This window comes from Bufo gargarizans, chromosome 2 (assembly GCF_014858855.1).
Source record: "Bufo gargarizans isolate SCDJY-AF-19 chromosome 2, ASM1485885v1, whole genome shotgun sequence".
NCBI lineage: Eukaryota > Metazoa > Chordata > Amphibia > Anura > Bufonidae > Bufo > Bufo gargarizans.
The window spans coordinates 569,519,714-569,533,404 of NC_058081.1; the positions used below are offsets into that span (position 1 = coordinate 569,519,714).

At 42.9% G+C, this 13,691-nt stretch overlaps 1 protein-coding gene and 1 pseudogene across 1 annotated transcript in view; one reads left to right on the forward strand and one right to left on the reverse strand.

Moving 5' to 3' along the window:
• The window catches only part of LOC122926156, a 354,925-nt pseudogene that overhangs the window by 286,805 nt on the left and 54,429 nt on the right, over window positions 1-13,691 (forward strand).
• The window catches only part of DNAAF3 (dynein axonemal assembly factor 3), a 53,712-nt gene continuing 41,752 nt past the window's right edge, over window positions 1,732-13,691 (reverse strand). Inside the window, exons 8-12 of the mRNA XM_044281705.1 lie at window positions 12,566-12,688; window positions 9,736-9,958; window positions 6,451-6,565; window positions 5,039-5,113; window positions 1,732-4,598 (exon numbers count right to left, since the gene is read on the reverse strand). Of these exons, the coding sequence (XP_044137640.1) occupies window positions 4,430-4,598; window positions 5,039-5,113; window positions 6,451-6,565; window positions 9,736-9,958; window positions 12,566-12,688 (705 nt within the window). The 3' untranslated portion in view covers window positions 1,732-4,429. The remainder of the gene's footprint in view (window positions 4,599-5,038; window positions 5,114-6,450; window positions 6,566-9,735; window positions 9,959-12,565; window positions 12,689-13,691) is intronic.

Consider the following 13,691-nt stretch of genomic DNA (forward strand, 5'->3'; position numbering starts at 1 on the left):
CATGATGCCAAGACTACATAACTATTCTTTCCGAACATCCAATTTGCACACTCATACCATCAGTTCTGTGCGTGAAAAAGCATTTATTCTACTCATCAGTACAAGTGTTTGAGAATATTTGGGACAAATGTGCTACATAAAAGAAGGACTGACAAGTCATTTTCTGTGCGGCGTACGTGCTTTAGCTGAAGTTTCTTTTATCATGAGTCAGGAAAAAAAGCCGTCTTGGAGAAGGCTTCATGCAGAGGAGAATATTCGTGGACAGACAGGTCATCAGGTTCAAGGTCTGTTTTTCTAGAACTAATTAGACCTGGTGACGAAAATCTGTCATTCAACCGTCTAGAGAGAGGTGGAACAGCCTGTCCATGGCGGCGTAGAGCTGTACAAAATTAAGGTGTCACTTAACCCTCACTTATACAAGTTAATGCCAATTACTTGGCAAGTGATGGGTGCACAGGATAAAGAGGCACTGACGTTTTTGTACTGTAACAGAGCAAATTATAGTCTATGCATACACACCTTTCATGGCTGTATTTCCACATGGAGCACACAACTCAACAGGCAGAATGCCCTAATGCAGGGATCAGCAACCTCGGGCACACCAGCTGCTGAATAAGCTACAACTCCCAGCATGCACTCCCATAGAAGTAAAGAGGATTCTGGGTGCTGTAGTCGCTGAACAGCTGCAGGTTGCTGATCCTTGCCCTAATGCAGGGGTGGCCAACCTGAGGCTCTCCAGCTGTTGCAAAACTACAATTCCCAGCATGCCCAGACTGCCTACAGCCAGCAGCCTACAGCAGGGCATGGTGGGAGTTGTAGTTTTACAACAGCTGGAGAGCCACAGGTTGGCCATGCCTGCCCTAATGGATGCCAGATCTACGAGCTGATTTTTGTTCTTCATCCCATGCATTTTTAATTTTTGACATCTGTATTCAGCAGATTTTCTTTATATATTTTACTATACCTCTCCATATACCATCATCATAGTATAATGATCCTTCCACAGAGACTATTAGAGCCAGCATTACAAACTCACCTCCCATTTACTTCTATGACACTAGGGGAGATAGCCAATGCTGTACTTAGCAGAGACACAGACCGTGAATGGGCAGCATCACGCAGGAACACTATGGCTCCATTCACAAGGGGGGGGGGGGGGGACTCCCATTCTCGTGATCGGTGGCAGTCCCAGCAATCATACATTTACCACCCATCGTGTCGATAAGGCTTTTTGGCTTTCCGATTGCAAGACCCGTTCAGGGCTCTCACAAGCGGTCCAAAACGGATCAGTTTTGCACTAATGCATTCTGAATGGAAAAGGATACGTTCAGAATCCATTAGTTTGCCTCCGATCGGTCACCATTTTGCTCTGGAGGCTGCCTGCAGCGTTTTGCTGTCCGCTTGACGAAACTGAGCCAAACGGATCCGTCCTGGCACACAATGTAAGTCAATGGGGATGGATCTGTTTTCTCGGACAATAGAAAACGGATCCATCCCCCACCGACTTTCAATGGTGTTCAAGACTGATCCGTCATGGCTACAGAAGACCTAATACAACCGGATCTGTTCATGACAGATGCATGCGGTTATATTATTGTAAGAAAATAATTTTTGCAGATCCATTACGGATCTGCAAAAAATGCGAGTGTGAAAGCAGCCTAAGACATAAATGTGGATAGATACCGGTATGTAAAATACAATTGACTGCACACAGTCTATGAAGGGTTTACATGAAATACTTTTATTACATAAAACTTCAAGAAATCAGTTCCACAAAAAAATAAATAGTGCGATAAATAGGGTAATTGTTAGCAGAACGCTTACAGTAGTAGGAGTATTTTCCTCTACGGAAAGATTTCAGGCGGCTCCCGCAGGCGGCTGGTCATTTACAGTAACATTACTATACAGTGCAACATAAGAAACAGTCAAACTGACGGCTACGGAGAATCCGCTAAAGATAGAACGTGTCCTATTCTCATGAATGGAGCCTTAAAAGGGGGTTTTCAAGGAGTAGAATATTAATGTCCTCTCCTCAGGATAGGTCATTAATATTTGATCATAGTCAAACTACCGGCAACCCTGCCAACCAGCTGTTTCAAGAGACCATGGCGCTGCAGCCTCCTCAGAGCTTACCACGCACAGTTTTGTACACTGGCTTGAATAAGAACTGCACATAAGCCACGTGACTGATACTGACCGAAGGGTGAGGGCACAAAGTGCAGTTCTGAAATACATCCCGGATGCAGTATTCAATTTAGCAGCCTCATTAAACCCGGGTGTTCTGCATTGTGGAAATGACTTCATTTCAGCTAGCTACAAGTAAAAGGCGGCACTGCGCGCCATCACCCCCAAGAAGAGGCGGCACTGCGCGCCATCACCCCAAGAAGAGGCGGCACGGCTCACTGGAGTGCCGGGGCCTCCTCAAACAGGTGACCGGCAGAAATGCTGGGATTTTGACCCCCACCGATTAGATATGGAGGACCTATCCTGATCAGGTCATTATTCTACTCCTGGAGTCAATTTACATTTTTTTCTTCTCAAAACAAAGTAAAAAGTTGTTAGGCAGTAAATTCCTGGCACCTAGCAACGTTCTCAAAGCCTTAGAGCTCAATATATAATTACATTAGAAAGACCTGAAACCTGCAATCCATGTTAAGTAAAAGCAACTTATACCTCTGTATGGTCTGCATTACCTATACTATAATAGCACCTCCCGTGTAAAGACTCCTGTCTCCAGTGGCACCTAAATAATTTAGTGCAGTAATCTAGTCCCCAGCCTGTGGCTCCCCAGCTGTAGGCCATCACGGCGTACTGAGAGTAAGGGCCCATTCACACAACAGTATTTTTGTTCCGCATCAGATCCGCACTTTTGGTGGATTGAATGCGGATCCATTCATTTCAATAGGGTCGCAAAAATGCGGACAGCACACCATCTGCTGTCCGAATCCGTATGTCCGTTCCCAAAAAAGATAAAACATGTCCTATGCTTGTCCGTCTTGCAGACAAAAATAGGCAAAACGGACCACATATGGTGTGAATGCACCATTATACTTCCCCAAAAGCTGGAGAGCCACAAGTAGTAGACCATTGATCCAAAAGTATAAAAAGGTAAATGAACATGCTTCATCTATCAAACATTGAACGAAAAAATGTCATGTGTCATAGCCTACAAACAAACTTGCTTTTAGTTCTTAATGTACAAGCACATACTGCTCTAACGATTTTGTTATGGGGGAGGAGTTCAAGACAAACTGTAAGGATGGCCTGCTATTGCCTCTTTCCACTTATTTGGCCCAGTTGTTGGCCGTGTATAGTCCTCTTAAAGGGAGTTTCAAAAAACAGTGCCATACAGGTTACATCTCAGCCCCGACACAACCTATGGACAGGTGTGGTGCTGTATTTCTAATCCTAGAAATCCCTATATGAACTTGTATCCGTAAAGTGAACCGATCTGATGGAAAATGTCCTCTCGGTGTACTGGAGGAGCTTCAGTCCAGTGATTACCTACAGGATCAGTGACTGCAGAGACCCTCAGTGATCCCAAAAATGTAGGGTCCTCAGGTTCCAGCTCTGAATGGCGGTCCAATGTGCCATTGACTTCCATGGGACCAATGTAGCACTTGCTCCCTCAGTCCATAAAAAGTAGACTGACATTAGCAACTCCATGATCTCCATTCAGAGAGAATTCTCAGAGACCCTCCATTCTTGGGATCACTCTGGGTCTCAGCAGTCAGACCCCTAATGATGCAACATTTATTTACTTTCCTGCAACTAGGTGATAAATACTTTGTGGGAAAATCCCATTAAAGGGGTTCTCCAGGCTTTTATTGATGACCTATCCGAATAGGTCATCAATATCAGGCCGGTTGGGGCCGACACCCCCGACGATCAGCTGTATGAGGAGACGGCGCGCAGTGTGCACATGCCGTCTCCCTCCCTGCTGCTGCTTTTCCATAGACATAGCAGTAGGAAGTGAGAGGAGAGAGACGGCACATGCACACCCCATCTCCACATACAGCTGATCCTGAGCTTAAAGGGGTTCTCTGGGCTTTTAATATGGTTGACCTATCCTCAGGATAGGTTATCAATATCAGATCAGAGGGGGTCCGACACCTGGCACCCCAGCTGACCCGATACCAATGACCTATCCTGAGGTTACTGTAGGTCATCAATATTAAAAGCCCTTAAATCTCAGGCTGAGGATGATTTAGACCAAATTATACTAGATCTTTTTGCATAAAACTATATCTATCCTCCCATTATCTCCTTTTCTGTAACACACTGCGTGCAGAACGGACATCATGTTCAAGTTCTGCAGGTTCTTTTGAAGTTCTAAAAAACAAGCAAATATCTTTGGTCTCTATTCAGCTAGTATTACATCTGCACAACAGAGGGTGAGACATCTGGATAGAGCTGTAGATTAGACCGTTTACAATCCTTTCTGGTCTTCTTCACGGTCATCCAAACGTTCAAAAGTGGCAAGGTGATCTCTCTTCCAATCTATGTTTTCAGTGGCTGCAAATCCAGCTTCCTTGGCAACTTTGGCCACAATGGTCACATAGCTTTTTATCTTGTCCACGTGGAGATCCACCATGAACCTATAAACAAAATTAAAGCTCAAAAACCAGTTCCAATGTTCATGCAATTCATTGCTCTTCATGTAAAATCTCACAAGCTATGGACGCATCAAGACTGGATGGTGTTTTTTCTGGTTTAAGTCCTGCGGGGACCCAAAATCACTAGGTAGTTCGTCATTTACAGACAAACATGTGCTTCCCAGTTTAGCAGCTGAGGGTCAATTTCTTGGTCAGAAAAACCCAATCAGTTTCTGGAAGGTGGTAGCACCTTAAGTTACAAGCTTCATGCTGAAGTTGTCCTGCTTGGTTTTAAACTCAGGACCCCAGTGGTGCAAGGTGACAGTACTAACCTCAGAGCCACCATATATTCCAGCCATACCTACCTCAGCAAACCTGACCATGATAGATTAGCTACAATAACCAGTTAGACCACACAACCCCACGACAAGTAAGACACTTACTTTGTTAATTCTAGAATAAGAGTTGCTTTCCTGGCAGATATCAGCTTGTAGTCTGGAGTCAGATGGTGAACCATACTAGAGAAAAACACATGGGTTCAATATAGACAAGTACAACATGTGCAGCAACTTATATCTGTACAATGATGACATTTATGAAGAGCCAGGCAGCTAAAAAAAAAACAAAAAAACTCACAGATCTCCAGCTTTATTCTAAATCCAGGCTTAAGACCATTCAGCTCTCCTGACGTATGTTTTATTAACCCCCTCGAGCCCTGGAGGATTTTTTGTCTCTTTTTTTTATATTTTTCACACCCTGCCTTTCCAGATCCATAACTTTTAGTTTTTCTGTTTACATAGCCGTCATAGGGCTTGTTTTTTTGTGGGACAAGTTGTACTTTCTAATGGCACCATTTAATATTGTGGGACTGGAAAAGAAAACTCACTTCTGCCATAGTTTAAAAATAAATAAATACATTTTATGCATTACCATATCCCAATTAAAGAAAAAAAAAAAAAAAAAAAAAGCCGACCATTTAGATTTTATTCCTGTTACGCGGTGTGGGATAAATATTTTTAGATTTAATAGTAGGGGCTGTTGATTATTTGATGGGGCATTTTTTATTTGGGGAAAGAATATAAATTTTTATATTTATTTATAAAAAAATTTAAAGTGACACTAAGTGACTGTAATAAGCAATCAGATTGCCCTTTCTATTCAGTAATGGATTTTGATCCATAACTGAATGCCAAATTTTAGGATATTACAATGCAGTGATGCCACCTGCATTGGAATATACCAGTAATAAGCCTTGTACAGGCTCAGGCCTATTACCACCAAAGAATGCCTTCCCCGATCTCTGAAAGGGGAAGGCGTCCCGGCCTGGAGAGTGCATTGCTCCAGGTTTTTACTCTCTCAGATAGTGTGGTCACATTTTTACATAGTATCCGAGGGGATAAATGTATGCGATCAGTGCCATCTCTGATCACAGACATTAGCTCCTGGTCTCTGCTGTCTAAAACAGAAACCCAGTGGCTATGATGCCCACTACACTCCTGAGTGGGTGCCATATTTAAACAGACTACTTGCAATCCTCATAAAAAAATGAAAATTCTGCAGCAATTTAATTTTTCCTTAGAATTTATTCCCATCAATTGACAGGTTACCAGTTGGGGGGGGGGTGTGTAACTGCACACTATGGCACTGGTCAAACTGTGCTAAAAAGTGGAGGGACACACCTTATTTGCATAGGGAATGCCAACACCCAGTTGCCAATGTAGTCATACATTTCCAAGAAGGGTAAAAAAGGAACTGCATAACACAGAGTTATAGGAGGAGATGCTCAGGAGAGTGAACATAAATGTGCCCACTGTTACACATGGCATACTGATGAAATGCCAGCTCGGTACATTACCTGCAGGAGAAGTAGATAATATTGAACAGCTTGAGAAATTTGCTCCTGTGATGAAGGTCATGCACCCAGCTAAGTGGTAGAAGATGTATTACCACATTGTCTAGCTTGTGATAATCTAGAAAATAAGAAGGGAAGAGACTTGCTAAGTATAGACTTGTGTTATATACTCTTATTCTTCAGTATAGTGATCTAGGTCTTTTCTTTTAACTAATTTTTTTGAGCGAATAATCATAAAAAGTACAAATTACATCAGTATACATGGAAATCGATAAGACATTCATGAACAGTACCATATACATACTATTATCAATAAAAGGCGAGATAATTAACATTTTTAGTACATATACAAATCAAACATATTTGACCTATCACATGTGAGTGGCGGGCACATATGTAGATTATCCCAGCGCTGCATTGAGATCAGCAGAAAATCTAGGAGCAGAGTACACAGTTTGCATGGACGAGCACCAATTTCCCCACACCTTACCAAATTTCTGGGGGCAACCTCGGATTTTGAATACAATGTTCTCATAGGACGCCACATTATTCACTAACACTTTACATTGATTGAGAGAAGGGCTTCTCTCACCCATCCAACGATTGCTTTTCGTGCGAGAAACAGTGTCTCAGGAAAATTCTCACATGGCGAGTCTATACCTCTTCATCAGCTATACCAAACAGACACATCCGTGGAGTTAGTGGAACCGGAAGGTGTATAATTACAGAGAGAAAACTTGTAATGTCAGACCAGAAGGTTTGTATGTGTGGACAATCCCATATGAGATGCCAAAACGCTGCCCCTTCTGAGTCACACCTGTGACACCTAGAGTGGGATAACCTGCCCATCTTTTGTAACTGGACGGGCGAGAGATAGCTTTGGTTAATAACACAAAAGGTGTATAAATTAGTTATTAATGGACGGGGAAACCAATACAGGAGATTCCAATAAGTCACGAACTTCCTCATCTGTAAGCAATCAGAGTTTTCCCATTTGGAGAGTACTGAGAGGGGAGCTTTGTGCACCTTGCTGCTCAGTAAGTGAGTGTAAAGAGCGGAGATAAATCCCTTGGGAACGTATCACACCGATCAGTAGGTAGTCGGAAATTGCTACTGAAGTAGCATCCATAGTATGTCACAATTGTAAATACTTATAAAATGTGGTTCTAGGCAGGTCATGGCGATCTTTCAGTTGTTCAAAAGTGTTAAACACATTATTAGTAAATAGGTCACCCAGAACGGCAATCCCACGATCCCTCCAAAATTGCCTATACGCCCCAGCTTGAAGAGAGGGGAACATAGGGTTCTCCCATAAGGGCGCATTGGGGATCATTCCTTCATAAGAATGCAGCCGTTTACTAGTATCCCAGACCTGAATAGCTAATTTATGTATGGCCAGCAGTGCTTGGGGGAAGAGTCGTGGTCGTTCCAGTACTGGCCATAAAGAGGAGAGGTTCAAAAATGCAGCTAGCTGTCTTTCTGCCCCATCCAGTTTGTCACCAGGGGAAATCCATGATCTCAGCTGTCTTAATTGTCCCGCTAGGTAATATAAATGTAAGTCGGGGAGGGACATACCTCAATTCCCTCTAGGGCGACAATACATCTATAGAGAGCTTAGGTCTGCTATTGCCCCAAATAAATGGGGACATTAGCGACTTACAACGCTGGAAAATTGCTTTGGGAACAATAAAGGGTGCATGTTCCAACACGTATAGCCATTTGGGCAGTATAATTAACTTGATCAGATTTATTCATCCCGGCATGGACAGTGGAAGACCTCCCCAAACCTTGAATTTGTCTGCACTATAGTTCAGGAGAGGTTGTATATTAAGGCTATGAAAAGAGGCCGCATCTTTAGTAATATGAATTCCTAGGTACTTAAATTCAGAGACTATAGGTAACTCAGTATTAAGAGAGGATGAGGGTAAGGAGTACAGCGGAAATAGAACAGATTTAGACCAATTTATCCTTAAACCTGATAATTTACTAAATGCCTCAATAAGAGCAGTAGCTCAGGGCAACGTGGATTCCACATCTGACATAAAAAGTATCATGTCATCTGCATATAGTCCCACTCTATCCTCCTGAGCACCTATAGATATTCCCTTAAATTGTGCATCAGACCTAATGCGGATAGCTAAGGTTCGATCATAAAGCGAATAGCAGTGGCGACAATGGGCACCCCTGCCTCCCAAGGCCCAGGTCGATGTTTTCAGAGCACATACCATTCACCAGAATACCAGCTTTTGGCCGTTTATACAATATGGATATCCAGCTAATAAATCCCAAAGCTATCAAGTGCGGCTAGTAGATACGGCCATTCCACAGAATCAAAAGGCCTTAGCAGTGTCCAGAGACGCCAAGGCCCATCTTCTCCCCCATTGAAGGCCTATTTGAGTAACCACTTGCACTCTACGAATGTTATCCGTTGTGGACCTACCAGGCAAGAATCCAGATTGATCCGGGTGAACAAGGTTTAGAATAACCCTGTTCAATCGCTGTGCTAAAATCTTGGCCAAGATTTTGTAGTCGAAATTTAACAATGATATGGGTCTGTATGATCCACAATCAACTGGATCCTTGCCTGGTTTAAGGAGTATCACAATGGCAGCCTCATACAGTGAAGGTGGCAAGACACCCTTCGAAAAGGAGTCATGATACATCTGTAGTAGAGGAGGAGCCAATTAGTCAATGTATCTAGAGTACACCTCTAGGGGTAGCCCATCTGGGCCAGGGGACTTCCCGTTCGCCAAGGACTTAATGGCCTCTAATATTTCCTGATCTGTTATAGGACCCTCTAGGGATTGAGCCATCTCATGAGAGAGTTTGGGGTGTTCTAGTTCTTGCAAGTAATTAGAGACCGTCTCCGTAGTATAGTCTACTCGGGCCTCATACAGGTCCTGATAAAATTCCCGGAAACAGTGAGCTATGGCCTCCGGTTCCGTAACCACAATGCCCTCCTTGTCCCGTATACGTAATCTAGCAGGAGAGTCCAGATTCTGGTGAACAATATGTGCCAACAACCTGCTAGACTGGTTGCAGAGTTCAAAATAAGATTTCTTGGTAAAAAACATTTTGCGATGGGCCTTCTCATGTAACAAAGTAAGGCATCTTCTACCCATTTGTAACCAGTCGTCTCTATTCTGAGTCTTCGGGTCAGTGACATACAACCTCTCCATCCTAGCGCATTCTGCAGCTAGATCTCAAACACCCCCTCAGCGTCTCCCACACTAGTGACTTGTCATTATAAGAGGCATGGTCGGACAAAAACAGTGATCTATGTCTTACTTGGGGCTTCACCACGCTTTTCATGATCCAGGTCTCCATTAGTTTTCTCACTGGATTCATCTTCTTCTTCGATAGTGGTCTGGGCGACAAAACCATTTGGTGGAAAGGTACTGGCTTCTCCTTCACTGCCATTTTCATGTGGTGTAGGCAGAGAGTATTTCTGTCCGGTCACCAACTCGTGAAACATTGAGGTGATGTTGTATTGAGATAAGTCTTGAGCCGTCTGGGGGACAATAAAAGACATCTGGACTATGGTTGCATCCTTAGGAATCCTTATGAAATACCTTAGACCTATGTAATGTAAAAATGGTTTACTGGAGAATCCAGAATTCTTGTCTATTCTGTATCCAATGAGAAGACCTGAATCCCAGATTAGCAGAACATTTTTCTTTTGAAAGGTTTATGGAATAGTTGATCCACTGTGTGCAAGACATGGCTGTCAGGGCATGCTGGGAATTGTAGTTTAATAAATCATAGAGGTTGGGTACCACAACCACTACTGCAAATGCAAACTATTTAGTACATAAGTCTAGGTCATAAGTTTAAGAGGAAACCGCAACTTTTAAAAAGTTGGATAATAGGGCACTTAGACAAAAGCGGTCTTGGTAAGATACCCCCTTTAGGCAATGCCTTTACGCAAGGGCTCATGCACACGACCATTGTTGTTTTGCGATCCGTTGTTCCGTATCTAAAAAATGTTTACCCTCTGCCATAAGTCCTCTACAGTTATTCCATAAATCATATCCGTATGCGATGCGTTTTTTGCAGATTGGAAACTGAAACCGTAACTTAATCACCAAACACATGAGCAATATGGGCTGGGCATAGCATTTCTCCAGTATGGATCCACAAAATACGGAGGTGTTCCGTGTGCATTCCGAATTTTTTGCGGACCCGTTGACTTGAATGGGGCCTCAGACTGTGATTCGCGGACAATAGGACATGCAATACTTTTTTGCGGAATGGAAATGGAATGCACACAGAGTGCCTTCTGTTTTTGCGGACCCATTGAAGTGAATGGTTCCGCATACGATCTGCAAAGAAACCATAACGGAAAGAAAATACGTTTGTGTGCATGAGCCCTAATTCTGAGGCCACTCATCCAGTCTACAACCAAAACAGAATGTTATTTTTGACAGGAGTGAGACTTAAAAAATGCCCCAAAAGTGTACATTGCCTTTATGCTCGCTTTTACTCAAGGTGTACATAGCCTTTAAAGTGCAAAGAAAAAAAGGGTACACTTCGCCATGGCTGAAAGCACAAAAGCAAACAAAATGTAATAATGCCATAATTAGAGTGAATTTCATAATTTTAAATTTGTTCACGCTTCGTTTGGTGGTAAAAGCAGAATTGCGTTATGGATTCCGTTACCACGGACCATAATGCAATTCTATGACTGACTGCATAACGGAATGCCTTTAGAGGCATTCCGTTATTTATTCCGTCATAACAGAAGTCTATGGGCTGCAAAACGAATCCGTCCCATTTCAGTTATGCAGGGGAGTACTCTCCTGCATAACGGAAACAGGACGGATCTGTTATGACAGAATGAATAACGGAATGCCTCTAAAAGACATTCCGTTATGCATTCAGTCATAGAATTGCATTATGGTCCGTGGTAAAGGAATTCATAACGCAATTCTGCTTTTACCAGCAAACGAAGTGTGAACGAATTTCATAATCTGAAATTCGCTCATCTCTAGCCATAATAGTTAAAGAAAATATACTGGTGAAAATGCTATGCTTATTATACATTTTGTTCAAACTTATTTGTGCCCGTCTACCACAGTCAAGACAATCTCGATAGGACAGAAACCGGCAGAGTGGAGCCAGCTTGCATGTGGAACCTGCATTCCCTGTTTTTTCTGGTGGCCAATATGGCACCACAACAGGTAGTACTTAATGTAGGTTCCTGTCCTATAGCGATCGCCTTGATATTGGCGGACAGGCACAACAAATTTTGTACAATTTGCCAAGAATCTCATATTTATAAAAGGAGCATAGTATTTGCACAAGTATATTTTCTTTAATGATCATGGCATTATTGTATTTTATTTGTGTTTGCAGAGTGATTGTTGCAGTGTGTTTGTTTTTGCTTCCTAAGAGCATCTGCCACCATGATCAACCCTATTAAACCATGTATACTGCATGTTAAGATTGCTCCTGCTGAGTGAAAGTCCCTCTTTCTTGCTGCACTGGATGTGCGGTTGCAGAGAAATTACTTTTATTATGCTAATTAGTTGCACACAGCACCACTTCGGCACATGCACAGTTCAGATCTCAGAGCAAGAACAGCCAAATTAGATTAACTGCGTATGCACAGATTGTGCCACCGCTGGCGTGTACTCGATATTCAGGGATAAGCAGTGGGGATGCCTGGGTCTGTCCATCAGTTGGGGGGAGGAAGTAAAGAGGTGCTCTGCAGGACTAGGCGTGCCCCTCTGTGCACCTTATTAGCCTAAGAAAAGTATAAATTTATCTGCAACTGAACATCCGAAACAGCAAGAGGGGTCATTGTACTCGGCATGATCAATCCTTTAGGGATTATGGTGACAGATGCTCTTTAAGTACATGTTTTTCTAGAGTTAATGGCAGGTCTGATTGAAATGTGGTCAACATTACAACCTGCATAACCGGTGATGAAATGCCAGATTGGCATACAGAGGGAACCCACATCTTATGCCCATCAGACTCCTTTAATGCAGCACTTGCCGCACACTGAACAATATTAAACGCCAATTCAAAAAACGCTTGACCTCTCTACAACAAAATAAAGAAGGTCTGCTGTAACAGACTGTACAAATGGACCAACATTTAATCTGTGGCCTACCTTTGTATACACACCATTAGCAGATTTCAACAAGCCCTTTTCTTCAGTTTCGATGCCATATGCGATGTAAGGACTGGTGGTGATATCTCCCCAGTATCCTCGAGCTCGTACCTTCCCGCATCTCTAGGAACCAAGAAGAAGTTTGCTGACAGAGCTCAGAGGATTACAAACCCATCGTGTAGAGGTACTGCTGAAAGTACGGGCACTCTTACCCGAGTCCATGAACAGGGCAATGAGCAGGAACAAATCTGTATGGAGATCAACAATTGCAACTCAATCCCATACAGATTCATTGGTTGCTGGCAACGCATGCCTGTCCACACAGGGTAATGTGCTGCAAACAATGATTTTAGGTGCCACGTGAAAGATGGGCTCACCAATGAGCAAGCAATAATTTTCATTGGATAACTGGTGCCGTCTTTATACAGGCAATTACTGGGAACAAGTGTCCCTCATAACAGTACAGGTCCTTGGCCCATGTAAAAGGGTCCCTAAAGGTGGCCCTTCACTTCAGATTAATAGTTACAGTCTGGGTTGTCTTCTGGACACATGCAGGGAGGTGTACTTGCCTCAGCTTCATCTGCAGTCCACCTTTTCCACGAGATGGAGTGAAGGCCATTCAGTGCATGCACAGTGCGCCGAGGCAAGTATATTTTGCTTCACTGCACATGCCAAGGAGACATGGAGTCAGCCCACTTTGTTACAATTCCAAGGAACGGTACCATTCAGGGGAGGAAGATTCAATTTTTTTTCCACAAAATTCAATATTACAGAGTTTATCTAAAACCATGATATTAAAGAACAAAATTAGACAGCGATGGTGGTTTAGACAGAGGATGTAACCAACCGACTGGTTCCAGTCATCAGAAAATGACCCATTGCTGAAATCGCATTTTAATATGTAACATATTATGACATTTTGTGTTATTTTTAAATTTTCCATGTAAATAACTGTTTGAAACAAAAAAACAAAATCCTGCAGTTTTCACATTGGCCACTAGGCCTAATAACAGTCTCGTCTTCTTGGTCTGTACAGATCACTTTACTGCAGTTACCTGCTCATCTGCCATTCTAATCCTGCCTGTAATGATAGCACCTCTGTGTATAGATGAGACGGGAGCCTCCA